The sequence below is a fragment of the Zeus faber genome, assembly GCF_960531495.2.
Source record: "Zeus faber genome assembly, chromosome: 2".
Classification (NCBI taxonomy): Eukaryota; Metazoa; Chordata; class Actinopteri; order Zeiformes; family Zeidae; genus Zeus; species Zeus faber.
In genome coordinates this window covers 22,180,258-22,195,935 of record NC_137189.1, presented here as the reverse complement: position 1 = coordinate 22,195,935, position 15,678 = coordinate 22,180,258, and the positions used below count along the sequence as shown (strand labels likewise).

At 43.9% G+C, this 15,678-nt stretch overlaps 1 protein-coding gene across 2 annotated transcripts in view; it reads right to left on the bottom strand.

Moving 5' to 3' along the window:
- Positions 1 to 15,678, bottom strand: part of trim67 (tripartite motif containing 67) — a gene marked incomplete at both ends in the record, with an annotated part of 43,695 nt that overhangs the window by 21,481 nt on the left and 6,536 nt on the right. For both annotated transcript variants that reach the window (XM_079996722.1, XM_079996721.1), the window contains 2 exons: positions 2,203 to 2,325; positions 4,451 to 4,546. In XM_079996722.1, the coding sequence (XP_079852848.1) occupies positions 2,203 to 2,325; positions 4,451 to 4,546 (219 nt within the window). The remainder of the gene's footprint in view (positions 1 to 2,202; positions 2,326 to 4,450; positions 4,547 to 15,678) is intronic.

Here is a 15,678-nt window from a genome sequence, read left to right as displayed (position 1 = left end):
AAACCTCCCCTTCATGTTCCTCTGGTCCTTCATGTGTAAATTTTCAAATCCCTTGCATTTTCCACCTTGTGTCACAGTCACACAAGCCCAAGGCAGGTAATCCCGTTCTCAGCGGCGAGGGTCCTGCCCTCAAACGGGAAAGTTCTGTTCCCGTCAGTCATCCAATCATCGAACGGAGCTTCGAAACTCCTCTTGTCGTTGTCACTCATCATCTGGGATTTCAATTACCCGCAGCAGCTCCACCCAGAGTCACAGGTGCACACACCCGCTGGGAGCCAGTCGTGTGACTTCCTGCTATTTATTTGCATCGTTCAGGTTCTTCTTCCACCCCATCTTCACCAACGTTATTTTCTACCTCCACCAGCATCAGCTTCTACCTCTACCCCATCTCCACCAGCATCAGCTTCTACCTCCACCCCGTCTCCACCAGCATCAGCTTCTACCTCCGCTCCATCTCCACTAGCATCATGTTCTACCTCCACCCCATCTCCACCAGAATATGCTTTGACCTTCACCCCATCTCCATCAGCACAGTGTAACTATGCTACACAGTTAGTATGTTGGTATTAGTGTCATTTAACTCCGTAATGGTGTTTCTACTTTCATGGTGAAGTAGATTGTAAAATCACGAGGCTAAATGTCTTTTTGGGCAATGTAATAAAATGAGAGGATCACTGCAAGATTGAATCATGGATGTGCATTTCAATTCATCTCAATCGTTTCTTAGTAACTCTGCACCTAAATGTGTGTGTGCAGGGCCTGCCATATGGTGATAAAAATCACAACGTGTTCAAAAGCAGCACAGGTTTTGCACTCAATCTCCATAATTCTCTCCCAACTCACATCAGCACACCAGAGAAGTTTGTCCTGTTTCAAATTTCTGACTCCTAAACAGATTACCACAGAGAAAATACAATAAGAAGAATTCTTTGACATAGATGATAACATGCATATGCTTCTCATTTTTCAAATCTGCTTAGAGTCCCAGATTGGTTTGGTTTATCCCATAGAACAGGACCAGAGAGTCCAATCACTGTGGCCTTCAGACTAGAATCTCAACTCAGCTCCCCTCCGTACCTTAAAGCCTCTGATAACTACTTTTTTGTGGTTAAGGTCCCTCCTAATTATTATTTTTCCTCTTACTGACTATTTTTGTATTACTATTTTGCCTTACTATGTCCAAATTAAACCAACAATAACATGAATCAGTGGAACCCTGCTGATTCTGAGTTTCAGTGTACCGAATAGTACAATGGTAGAAATCAATGAAATTCTGTGTATTATCAAGAATAATGGTAAGAGAGTTACTACCGTAGAAGACCGTGAGTTCTGCTACTGCCATAACAGAAGAAATATAAAGATCTGCTGAAAACCTGAGGGTCAGTAGGTCATTTAACAAGCCCTTTAAAAAAAAAAAAAGATTATTATGAGTGCTACATTTGACCGATGGAAGGAGTTATAACATCATTCCAGACACCAACACAACACTGACGTTGTTTAGATACTTGTATGGGTGCCGTAAGTACTTAAGTGAAAAGAGAGCAGTTGCTGCTCATGACCTCTATGCCTGAGCTTTTACACCCCGGCCACAACCCATATACTGTACCAACACCTTTCCTCTCTGGCGGCTTCACGGGAAGGCCCCTTGCTCCTACCACAAAACCCCCAATCCCTCCTCCCTGGCCAAGCTCATCAACCCCTCCCCTTCCCCGTCACCCTCTGCCGGGCCCACCCCTAGCCTAATGGCAACAGCTGTCCTTGGGGCTTGCGTCCAACTCCAATCCCACCCCGGCCCACCGGACAGACGGCGGGTCGGTCGGTGGGCACATTGAGTCCGGGCAGGAGTCCATGTGACTCGCAGAGACTTAGGAAGACCACCCCAATGGGGGTAGATTTGCAGATTTAAAAAATAAATGGCAGGAAGGAACAGAGAAAGAAAGAGATAAACGGGAAGAGATATGGGTCAGGATAGGATAAAACAGAGCTTTAAAAGACGGATATTACAGAAGAGAGACATAGCGACGTCAAGAGAAATGGACAGAGAGAGAAAGACCAGGAGTAGTTTCCGCCGTTAAGATGGCAAAAGTAGAAGCAAGCAGGTTAGTCATGAGAAAATAATAATGAAAGAAAAGGGGCAGATGGAAGCAGGAAGACAAGAGACAAATTGACAAGCAGAGATGGAAAGACCCCTCATCCCCTCACCTTTAGTTTGTACTCCTTCTCCTTGGTGACCTTGGTGAGCAGTTTGGCTTTCTGCCTGGTCAGCGCCTCGATCAGAGAGTCACACTGGGCCACCAGACACGCCTCAAACTCCACGCCGTTCTCCTGGATCAGAACACAGACATAAATAAAATAAATATCTGTACATTCATGTTTGTTTGATGGATGCGTGAAAAACCCAAGAGACTCTGGGTAACCCAAAAGGGTCCGTTTAAGGAGCGCAGCAAAAAGAAAATGGTGAAAAGTATCAAGCTGAAAGGCCGAGAGGGGCATAACAGCCGCCGTTCCCACATATTTTCAATAACTATATTTAACTGTTATTAGGCTGGTCGTTAAGGCAACGACAGCACAAATGACATTCAATGTAATTACTTAAGCTAAAAGTGGGATGGACTCCAGAGGGTAAATGAGCGCTAGGCTGAGACAGTCTCGCTTTCGACAGGTATTAGGCAAAGCTAGCCGCCAAAATGATGTCTATTGCTGGCTGGGTTCTTGTTATACGCCATGGACCTCTATCTGCAAATGTCACATAAGGACCCTTTGTCCTTTTAACTGTGAACTAATCAAAGTTAAGTTATTTACAGTTATTGATCCCTGTCAGGATGGAATTTGAATCCAAAAGCGCGTACCACAGGGATCGTCACAAAGCCAGGTGAGCTGCAGAGATTCCTCCCTGGGGCTGACATAGATCCAAGGCTCAACGACCCTTAGCAAGAGCAGCCGCAGAGTTTGGTAAATCCGTACTGTTTTTCAGATTAACGCTTCCTGTGCACAAAACGCAGCATGCTCTCTGCTTATCGATTGGCGGTCGATGCACGTGTGGGTTTTCACTCTTGAGTTGGATATCGCCGTTCAAGACGGCTTTTGGCCGAGACGCCACGGTTTGGTTTTGTATCTTTCGCCGTCTAACATGCAAGAGTTCCCGCTATCCTGGCAACAATCCCGCCTTTATTTTTCTCCCTTCTTTTCACTTTTAATTTGTCACGATGCACTGCACCAAGGTCCAAACAGTTGAGACAAGCCCTAGTCCTGCGCGACGCAGCACCGAGTGCTTTACTGGGTGAAGCGGAAATCCATTTCCGCGTAGCGAAATGATAAAAAATAATGGGTTTTAGAACACAGTGACAGCTTTACTGCATCATCTGTGGCCATTCAGCTGGATGCAATATTCCGAGATAAAACCTTGAAGGCTGTGGAGCTAAACCGAAGAAAAGAAAAGTCGCTTTCCTCTCTTGAGGTTCAAGCGAAACACCAAAACCAACGCCAACAAAGCAGGGTAGTACTCACTAGGATCCACTTTAGCCAATCGTTTTGGCCAAGGGCAAAAAAAAAAGTATATTCTGAGAGGGGTGATGGCAGGGGTGGAGTTGGGAAGGTGGTGAGGGTGCTTTATCTTAGTCCTCAGCCTCACGACAAGCAGATGAGGTCTCAGAGGCTGGTGATCTCCAATCACCCCCCACCCACACCCACACCGCACACACACACACACACCCAGGGAAGCAGTTTAACAGCTGTAAGAGGATGAAGAGAGATCTCCTCTCTCTCTCTCTGGCTGATGGAGGGAGAGCAGAATAGTGCTTCATGTTATATATATTTTTTTTATCTTGAAAAAAATCCCATCCCGCCATAAGACTCTTAATGGTAGTAGCACTGTGGCTGATAAGATGTGACAGAGATGACAAAGTCTCTGCGTGTGTGTGTGTGTGTGTCTGTGTGTGTGTAGACGCACGTGCGCTTCCGATGACTGTGTTATTGCGTCATTGATGTGTGCTCTCTTCTCTCCCTGGCCATGCCAAGCGCCACTGGCCATGCCAAGACACACACACAGGCAGACACAGTCACACACACACACACACACGCACGCACACACACGCACGCACACACACACACACACACACACACACACGTGATAGCGACACACGTACACAGTCGTACAATCTAATACAACTACAAAAGAAAACGTCTCTTGATTCTCTGTTAGACGGAGAATATTTAATTTTGGTTCTTCATCATTTTCTTAAGCTAAGTTGTGTTTTAATTTGGCATGAACACATCCGTCAACCATGGTGAGAACACCATGGGCTCATCAGACCTGACCAAAGTTCAAAAGCAAGAATCAGAATCCTTACTCGCAAAAGGCTTATTTGCTTTATTTGACCCCTGCTTTGAGTCAAGATGTCAATTGTTGGCAATTGTTATCCAGTACAACGTGCACGCAACCGTATCTCACCTGAACCTGCTGGAGCATGTTCTTGAGTAGAACCAGGAACTCCTTGGCGTCCTTTGCTTTGTCAGAGACGCCGTTCAGGGCCTGGGAAAGCTGGCACTGCAGGGGGGGGGGGAGACAAAGACTGAGTTAAAAATGGCAAAATAACGCATAAAGGTAGAGTCAGGAGTCAATATGTTGTGCTTGGGGACCATGTTGTCAAATGGGCGTACAGAGCAACTCCTCATTTTGCAATGTATATTAGCAGTTACTTCCAGGAGGCCTGGGATGTTCCAAGTGACTCCAGATGACTTCCAAAATGAACACAGGCTGGTACAATTTTCATGAGACGTTCAAGAACGAGAATTTCCAGGCTCTTCCAATTTCCGGCGTAACCATAGTAACACAGGATGCTTTCTCGCTCTTGCGCGGCATCTGTTACAGAACCTGGGGCCCTGACAGATGCTCCCGGTCACCTGGATACCCCGCTGTATTCAATCCTAATCCAGGCCGACGCCAACACAGACGTCCCATTGTGCTTCACTGTAATCTGTGTCTCGATCTGTGTGATTTGATGAAATCTTTTTTCTTCGATATACAGTATATATGAAATCTTCTGACACGCTGCCACTTCGTCACCTTGTTGCCTCGGTCCCCAACGGCAATCTCCCTGGCGCGTCGGGTCTTGAAACAAAGCTGCGATTTAATTTGTCCCTGCTACGCCAGCTCAAATCAGCCTTACACTATTTCACAGCCTACTTTTGTCTACACTTTCAGACACAAGTCCTCCCACTCCCGCCAGGCCTGAACATCATTCTGTTCAGGGCTGGCGAGGACGTTGGAAAGTGATAAGTCGGTGAGCACTAGCACATCGCAGGACGATATGACATTTTACTTCATGCAGAGGTTTTTTTTTTTTTAATCAGAACAGTGAGTTTCTAGATGAGGGCCAACAGATGCTGAGGCCGACCGACACCACAGCCGGGTCAACCTCAAGGGTCACAAGTGGGATTAGCTAGATTTCACATCCGCATGCCTATCCTGAGGCTTAGAGCCTGTGTGTGTGTGTGTGTGTGTGTGTGTGTGTGTGTGTGTGTGTGTGTGTGTGTGTGTGTGTGTGTGTGTGTGTGTGTGTGTGGGTGTGTGTGTGTGTGTCTACATGCGTTTTTTGCCAATCAGTCATTGGTAAAGAGCCACAGAAAGACAAGACAAAGACAGCACACACACACCCACCCACACACACGCGCACCGTGAGTAATCTGCTCTGTTGCAATACACACCTGCTCCCCTTCCATTTCCTTGGGTCCGCTCATGAATATAAACATAAACTCACACACACACACGCGCGCACACACACACACACACACACACACACACACACACACACACACACACACACACACACACACACACATACGGCCTGAGTTGATTTAGGACAAGAGGGGCCTGCTGCCTCATTTGTAATGTAAATCACGGTAAGCATCCCGATTTGTTTGCAGTGATTACACAGTCCTAATGGTTTGAAAACCCTCAAAGGGAATCCAGACTTCGAGAAGAGTATTGTGTGTGATTTAGTGTGTTCATAGGACACCGGTGCTCACCTACAGGGCTGGTCAGGGTCATTGGTCAGGGTTGTTGCTTTTTTCCTGGTGGAGAAAGTCAAACGCTGTCTACAAGGAGTCAGAGGTCACTCCGCCGGGTTGTGACTTTTCTCATCCCTAGCGCCCCGGTGATGAAATGGGCTTCCTGCGACGGCCAGAATGACCGGATCAACTAGCCAGCTTTGGCGGCCATCCAAACTCTCCATCTCAGAAGGATCAAGTCCTTCTACCTTTACCTAATCCGGGTGTTTCCTCATTTTTATTTAAATTGAATACCTTACCTCACTCTGTGACTGTTCTTCGTTCTCAATGAAGGCTTTGCTGACCATGATACTGATGTACAGTAGGCTACAGTCTGTTTCACTACTACTGACAAGACACTTTGGATATACAGGGGGCTGAGGCTCTCGCCCTCCCCGGTTCTAGGCATTTTGTCGGTCTGGACAAACGTAAAAATTAACTCATAATTATATCTAGCCCAGACAGTCCTCTACCTCGATACCCATCTACCATTTAGGCTAAAAAATAAAACACGCATGATAAAAAGGGAACATGGGCTCCATCCCCAAAAACGTAAACCTTACTAAAAGAATTCACGTTTTTTTCTTTTTATATTAGATCAATTTTTTTTAGTTTGTTTCCTGCATGTACGAAACAAAATGTTTAAACACAACTGAGTAAAGGGACTGTCCCGCTCCATACTGCTCCAAAAAAAACCTTGTTACCCCATTGCTTTCCTTTGTTATGGGACTTAATTTAGTAAAAAACTGGATGTTTTGTGTAAATACTTTACTTGTAAATAATAAATCCTGCACTTCTGGAACGGGGAGACTGCATTTGCTTTATTACATTACGTTCTATGCGTGCGCAAAACCCCACTCCCCGAAAAAAATTGTATATCGGCGATTGGAATTCTGCACGATCGCCCACTGGGTTGTAGTCCCGTGCAGCTACTGTTTGCACAGACTATTTGCACTCCTCTAGTTCCAAGCCAAGCGTGCACTACCAAGTGAACACAATGTGTTCTTAATCCCCCTCGCTGTATCTCTGCCTCTATCGACAGCAATAAAACCACAGACTCGCACTCACATACACACACACACACAAAGAGCCTGTGATTTTACCCCTGGTCATCCCTCATCTGTGCACGTGCCGTACGGGTGGAGATGAGAGGGGTCACGGTTCATGAATCAAGCCAACCCCTCGCTGGTCCACACTAAGAAGCCATCTGGTCCAACAAGCTGCCTGGCTAGCCTAGTCTGTGTGTGTGTGTGTGTGTGTGTGTGTATGTGAGCACACCGTGGGTACATGCCAAGATGCTAACAAGAGAATGACGGATGTGCCATAGCGAGGGAAGCCCCCGATGCTCCGCCCCCCCCACCCCCCACCCGTTGTTTTGCGCCACCTTGTCTTACGCCTCCATTCGAGTGTCCTCAGGAACCAGACAGCGAGGAGCCACATGCTGCTTTACCTGCCTGCTCCTCTGTCTGACTCCTGGCAGCGCAAGTCACCATGTTACATGTGAAATAAATCCTTTCTTTTGGAGATGACGCACGTGAAAGCGAACACAAATTTGCAGACATGGTAAGGTCTGGAAAGTGGATGACCATAAGCAAGATAAGAAAAGGTATATATCTTTATAGGTATATATCTCAAACATACATACTGTACATATCATTTCTATGTATACAAAATCCCATGTGGAATTATCCAACTAATACTGAACGCCAGAATTTTTGATGCCTTATAACACCACAGAAGGCTATGATATCCATATCTCAATTGTAGTTCCAAATGGGATTATTAAAAACATTCAGGCCACCTGGCGTTGGGGGAAGTAAAGGCATTGTGTGGAACTCTCAATTGTCTGGACCAGGTCCATTCGTCTGGTGGCCCCAAGGGCCAAATGTGTCCTCCCCATCGACGCAGACCCAGCCTTTGAATAAATTAGAAGATTAGCGATGAATTGAAAGAAATCATCCACAACAAATTTGGCAACTGATTCCAAATTAAATGTGTCTTTACCGTCGTTCGGTAGAAAGAGTCATACATTTAACCAAATAGGTTGTCTACAGTGGATAGCCCAAATAAGTATGTCAAACAAGAGATAAAAAGCAAGCAAGGTCTGTCTCACATTTTTTATTGTCCTTTACATGAAACCAGTTGGACTGATGTGTAAACAATTCAAATTTTTACTGACTCATGTCTACTGAGCTTTTCTGCCTCCCAAACGACCCTTTCTGTGGTTTAATAAGGTTAGAATGTGTATCAAAGAAGTATCCGACAGCAATTTGCTGTTTCTGTGACATGCAACCCTCAAAGTATTGATGGCAGTGTATGCTGCCGGCGGGCACTGGCCTTAGCGGTGTCTAGAGCGTACAGTATCACCTTGGGAGGGGGAAGGTCAAACTGTTTGTAATCTACCAGAGGGAAATTATCAAAGCGGCAGGTTGCTGTAGAAAAGGAGGCAATAAGAAATGGGCCAGACAATGGGAAATAGGTAAAAGAAATTCTCACTAATAAACAATGGGTTTCCGCCTCTTAACATTTGCTCCAGAGCAGGGAGGGAACACCCAGATGCTATGCTTCCTCTTCCTTTGTTCCCTTCTGTTCCTCCATCCCCTTGGCCTTTCATCCTGCTTTATTACTCCTTCGATTGGCAGTCATTTTTCTTTTCCACCCTGTCAGCACCCATCCTCCCTCCCCGCTCTTCTCTTCTCTCAGGGACAAGTGTCCTTATCTCATTATCTTATTATAGGAGTCAGAGAGGACACTTCATAAATGTGTGTGTATGTGTGTGTGTGCTGATATGCATGCATGTGTGTGTGCTCTCACATGTGCTTAACCATATGCAAACACCAGAGTCTTTGCATATGTGCTTATATAAGTACATGCAAAGGGTGTGTTGGTGTATGCATGTGTGTGCGAGTGTGTGTGTATGTGTGTGTTTGCACTGGGGGAGAGGCAAGAGATTCAAGAAACTGCACTGAGGAGATAATCTGCAGATGGTGCGGCAATCGCTGCAAACTGCAAGACAACGAAACAAAGCCAGAATAAAACAGCTTTGTGAGGGCGTCCTCGCTTCGTCCTTGCATGCAGTCCGCCAGAGCGAGAGCTGAGGACGCTCCTTAATAAGCCGCCGTCCGGCCGGTTCAAACGGGCGCCTGACCTGCACTGAAATCCGGCGGGGGGAAATTCCAGTTTCAGACAGTAAAAGTCCTGCCATTTTTTTGCTCCATCCATGCCCTGAGCTGTCCCGACGGTTGACTCAAAATGTATTTTCCACCATTGTAATCTTCACTGTAAGTGCCAACTCTGAATTGAAATTGTGAAATTGGCAAGATAACGAAAAAGATGGATATATATTTTTGGCTTACATAAAAAAGGGTGGTACTTGAATAACCCTGGTGGTAAATTTGGATGTCAAATGAATGGCTGCCACTGAGAATGCACAAAAGAGTGTTAGCAATTTTTAGGTTTCGGTTCAATGAACTACAACACATTCAACATCTTTTGCTGTGAGAACAGGTTTCAATCGGGGTCCTTGGTGACTCTGGTGAATTGGTAAAAAGACGTCACTTTTGCAGCTGGGACAAATGCTCCCCTTGAGCAGGAACATCATGTCAGGACATCGAGTCCCAACAGGGAGGATGTTTGACTGCACGTAAGCCCACTGTTTGGGTTGGGGTTAGGCTTTCAAGGATGATTGAGTCGACCTTGTCAAATACATGTAAATGGCACCCATGGGACTCCCATGGGAAAGCGAGAGACAGAAAGCAGGCGTGGCTGTCGGTTTTCCTTTCATTTATCTCACCTATCCACACTTTTGCTCCTCAACGTAGTGTTGACGTGTGACTCAGTCAGGCTCCATCTTTCCATCGTCTCTCCTTGGCACTCTATTTATGTCCAACCCCCTCTCCTTCCCCACTTTCCTGTCTGGTCAGCCAAATGTGTTACTAACAGTTTTGGAGCTAGTTGGGAGTCAGGTTGATCCTTCCAAAGAGAGAAGTCGGTTCACTTGGGCACCTTCTTGATAAGCTTGTGGCTGACAATGCAAGACTCCTATCTGTTTGAATTTGTCTACAGTCCTCACCTTTATCTTATAAGTGCTGTATTAGAGATCGCCATTCAGTTACAAATTCAAGTTCCCCATGATTGCCACCAACAGTTGGTAGTCTGTTGTGAGTCCAAATGGAATGACTTAATTTCTCACTAGAAATACAGAGTCAATACATCTCTTGCGCTGCATTTGCAGCCACTAAACCGATGCAAAATAACAGAAAAAGCAAGCATCTAATTCACAAAGCACCCACAAACAGTGAGATGCACCGCTGACTGGGCTGCCACGAAAATAGCATCTTGGTGCGCCAGTGCTATTTGCGCGTATTTCAATTAGGTATTATGCATACATTTGGTGCAAAATTGGCCCCTTTCTATGCAAATTAGCCGCGTTGCAAAAAAACGTCCACGCTATTACCATCTGTAGTACCATCTGTGTTTGAGTAAAGTTAGAGTTTTTCTTTCTTTTCCATTAGACTGTTATGATACAGTATATGATGATGATATACAATACATGACAACAAATGCTCATTAGTTAAATTATGTTGTAATCAATAAATCATAAAATTTGAGGCGTAACTGGCATCCAGGCATAGGACTACCATCGAGAGTGGAGGCCTGGTAACCATGATAGCCATAGTAGCCATGGCAACAATGCCTATCTATCTCTGTGTCATCTTCTGACCGTCTCACTCGACACCCTCACCCTTCGTCATTGAGCCGGGCGATATTATTGCTCATCATCTTTCAGAAGCATCGCTGAAATTAAGACCTTGCCATAATGTGACACACGAAGTTTACTTTAATTTCACTTAATGGGATACTCCATTTTTTGGGATGTCCTGTCGACCTTCTTGTCTGAATCTGGGCAAGGTCGACAAAAGGTTAAAAGTGGAGTGTCCCTTTAATGCAGCTTTAACCAAATGCTGATGAATACGATATCTAGATGTAGATCTGTCTAGATGACAAACGATTTCTCACGATTTGAGGCATTTGAGTGAGGTTCATTTTTAGAAAACTAGAACTTTATTCTGATATCATATATTACATCACCACAAAGTTAAAGTGGCAACAGCCAACTTTTCAACGTTTCCAAGTGCTATTATTGTTTGCCTCGCAAAGACAACCGGATGGCTTCACGTTCTCCTTAGAGCCTAGCTCCATGAAGAAATGATTGACAACACTCAGGAAATAAGAGAGAAAAAAGAAGCATGTTCACTGACGAGGTCAACTGTCAACATTTTATATTGAATTAAAAGTAAGTTGTGTGGCACGCATGACTTGGACCGCCGCTGTTCAAAGTCACAAAGAATCACATCAGTTAATTTCGATATCGGGTTCATTTAGACATCGCCATTTAAACGAAGTTGCGAGTCTGCAAATTTGTTTTGGGACAGTGATTGAGAGCGCTATCCTCTCCCTCTTTTGGCGACGCAGTGGCTTACGCACTTCCTTTGTGCCGTGAATCGAGCCTTCAATAGTGAAATCAAGACTTAAAGGGGACCAATCTAAATGCCGATGGCGTCATTATTCTATAGCCATTACACTCTGCAATCAACATCTACTTCATAATGATGAGTAAAAGTGTAAAGATGTCTATTTCCACTTTAAGACTCACTGGGATTCTTTCAAATTCAAAAGTAAATCTGGCTGTACCGTGTAAAATTTTTCTTTGGAATATATTTCTCCTGCCTACTTTATACTGTATACCCATGTACATACACTGTATAAAGTGTATTTAGCAACTGTCACACATGACCACACACAGTCATAATCAACTGACCGGCTCTAGTGCGGCACAGCCATGTACGGTGAAGTGAAGCGCTGTGTGTTAACCTACATTCAGAAAGCAGCAGAACAGCAGGGCATTGACTATACTACCAGAGGCTGTGTGTATGTATGTGTGTGTGTGTGTGTGTGTGTGTGTGCGTGCGTGCATGCGTGCGTGTGTGTGAGACGCATGCATGTTAAATCAACAACAATTAATTTGTATATGGAAGGAAATGTGAGCATGTGGAGGTATAGTTGTGTTTGTGTGTGTGTGTGTGTGTGTGTGTGTGTGTGTGTGTGTGTGTGTGTGTGTGTGTGTGTGTGTGTGTGTGTGTGTGTGTGTGTGAGTGTGTGTGTGAGAATGAGGCTACCTTTGCCTCAGGTAACAGACTAAAGAGTCTGACCCGTCATGTTGCCATCCGGAATGAGGTCAGCAACTCCTGCTCCTCCTAATAATGCAACACAGGCTACAGCAGCAAATGACGCCGCGTGATCTATTTCTTATGTGGGCAAATCACGGCTGCGCTGAACTGTACATGGAGGTATTATCAAACCATGGTAGTGAGGAAAGTTGGACTCTTTTTAGAGATTCAGAGAGACGGAGGCGTCGGCTCTGGGTGGTGAATGGAACACTCACAGGCCGACGCCGATGCGCACTCATGACTCGTGACTCACGGATTCTCATTCGAGGTTGGGTTCGGGTGTCACAGCTCTCTTCTCGGGGCGTACACGGCACTTGCGACGGGGCTCTCGGGTCTTGGTTCGGCCGGTGTGACCGTGCTGCAGTGACCGAGTCACAAATGAACGACTCTTGTGCTGGAGTGACTTCACAACATCCGAGTCATTGAAATTTTTTTTTTTTTAATAAATATTTAGTTTATTTATGTATTTATAAAAAATAATTGTGTATATATATATATATATATATATATATATATATATATATATATATATATATATATAAATTGAAAATAAATAAATAAATAATAATTATTATTATTATTAGTATTAATAATAATAATAATAATAATAATAATAATAATAATAACAATAATAATTATAATTATAATAATAATAATACATCAATAAATAAATAATAAATAAGTTCGTTTGCAAGTCTTGCACCAACGGAAACAAACAATATTTTACAAGGAGCAAATAAACAAAAATTTAATAATAAATCATAATTCATTGTTCCATTCATTGAAATCGCTAATACCAGTAAATAACATTCTTTTTTTTGTGTTTTTCGTGTCTGAAAGCATCCAGATATTTCTGTTTTACCTCTACATTCCCAAATGTTTCTATACTTTTTACTCCACTACGTTTCCAAGACAGTTGTGTTACTTTATTATTATTATTTTAATCACGAACTGCATCCATCAAACTGCTGATTCAGGATTGCTCCTCCAACCTCCTAGACATTAATTCGGTCCAAATCAAATAACTATGTAAATAACTATGACACCAGCTGAAGTATTATATGTATTATAGGTTATATAAGTATTATAGGCTTTGAGAGCAAGTGCTTACGGATCTGCATTTACTTAAGCAGAAATGTCAATGTTGTGCTTTCACTTTTACTTGAGTAAACCTGGAAAGTGTGTGTGTTGCGGCTTCAAAAGTCACCTCATGGAGAAATAATGTATCTGTGCGTTGCCATGGGTTTCAGAAGTCACATAAAGCTGAAATGTCCTTTTGTGTAGCATACAAAGCAGCCCCACCAAAGAAGACAGTCAGACATTTGTAATCAGTCATTAGTTTAGGAACAATAGGCCGGGACAAGAACGCTTGAAACAAAACATTAAAAACATTGATTCTGCTCTGAAGGGAAAGAAAAATCAGCTTTCAAGCCCTGTTTGTAACATAATCACGTTTCTGACCGAGCTCCCCTCTATCTGTACGTATTCTCCCCGAAGGCAAAAGGAAGCATGAGCAAACGGCCCGGAGCGGAGAACGCCGCCACCAAGATCAGCTCACGTCACGCTAAGTCAACTTGACAGGGACAGACACGTTTCCCACGCATTTGGTTTGTTTGTTTTCCAGCGGCTGAAGCTGCGTACGCGCAACCACCCGATCCCCAGAAAACCAAATGCCTGAGCCCTCGACAACAATCAACTGACTTAAGAGTTTACATGTGATAGGCCAGGGTGTATCAGCCATGATAAGCTACTCATTGAGCGCAATACTATATACAGGTACCACTTAACGACCTACCTGTTTGGACTGTCTGGACTTACAACCAGCTCTCTGACAAGTCTGTATTGCATCGCCCTTTATGTACTATATACACTATATATACATTATACACTATATATACTAAATACACTATATACACTATATACACTATATACATTATACATACTAAACACTATATACACTATATACTATATACACTATATGAACTATATGCACTATATACACTGTATACATCTCATCACTGTTCTCAGTCTCAGTCGTTCCCGCAGTCTGTCAGTATTCACTACACTAGTAACACGGGTCCTCGCTTATCGACCAATTTGCTTAACGACTTGGTCCTAGGAACGCAACTCGGTCGTAAAGCCAGGGAGTACCTGTATACCATGCCATATTTTAGTATGGTATGATATAGTTTAGTGAATTACAAATGAGTAAATAAGGACTCGTCTGAGCGTTGAAATCAGTCATTTGTGTTGAGGCAGTTGTATTCAGCACAAAGTTAGTCAACAACCAAACGCTGATTTATGAAGAAGTGAATCAAAGCTGCAAAGGATTATGGGTGAAATAACAGTATACAGTACAAAACATGTCAGCTGACAAAGGTAAACAAACAGGTTGGGATGGAAATTGGCTGAATATTGGCTTCATTTTGACAGTGACAGTTTAGAAATAGTTTATTGATTACAGGATAAAAAAGGGAACCCCAGGTTCCTAAAGACTAAATTATTCCTTAAATCGGTTATGAGCACACATGCACCGACACACTTATACACACACACACACACACACACACGCACGCACGCACGCGCACACACACACACACACACACACACACACACACACACACACACGCAAATAGACATGCAGCCATATGGTGAAACGGAAACTCTGCATTAGGATTTTAATATTTCATTCAGCGCAGAGCTTGAGAGAGCCGGTCTTCGCTAGGCTTAGCTGGGTCAACGTGCACACATACCCACATGCACACGTGCACATACGTGTGCATGTGCAGCCCTCAAACGTACACACATGCAAACATGCATGCGTACATACATGCACTGACACTGCACTTTTTGGTAAAAAGTCACAGTGGTATAAATTCCTTCCAATGGATTGCATTGCCTCTATGTTTGTGTGTGCCTGTGCGTGTGTGTGTGTGTGTGTGTGTGTGTGTGTGTGTGTGTTTGAGTGTGTTATTTAAATAGCACCAGAATGTTTTGTGCATGACTGATCAGAGGAAACTGGATCAGTGTTACTTCCTCTGCATTCCCTCAGCGAAAGAGTTCATCCGCTTGGCTTATGCATATTCATGCCTTCCTCATGTGTGCGTGTGTGTGTGTGCGTGTGTGTGTGTGTGTGTGTGTGTGTGTGTGTGTGTGTGTGTGTGTGTGTGTGTGTGTGTGTGAGATTGAAAAGGGAGAGAGACATATAGGAACATTTACAAAGATACAGAGGGATAGAAGAAGCATGTGTTCATGGCATTAAGTATATGTGTATGTGTGTGTGTGTGTGTGTGTGTGTGTGTGTGTGTGTGTGTGTGTGTGTGTGTGTGTGTGTGTGTGTGTGTGTGTGTGTGAGTGAAAAGGGAGACAGAAATAAAGGTAGATTTACAAAGATACAGAG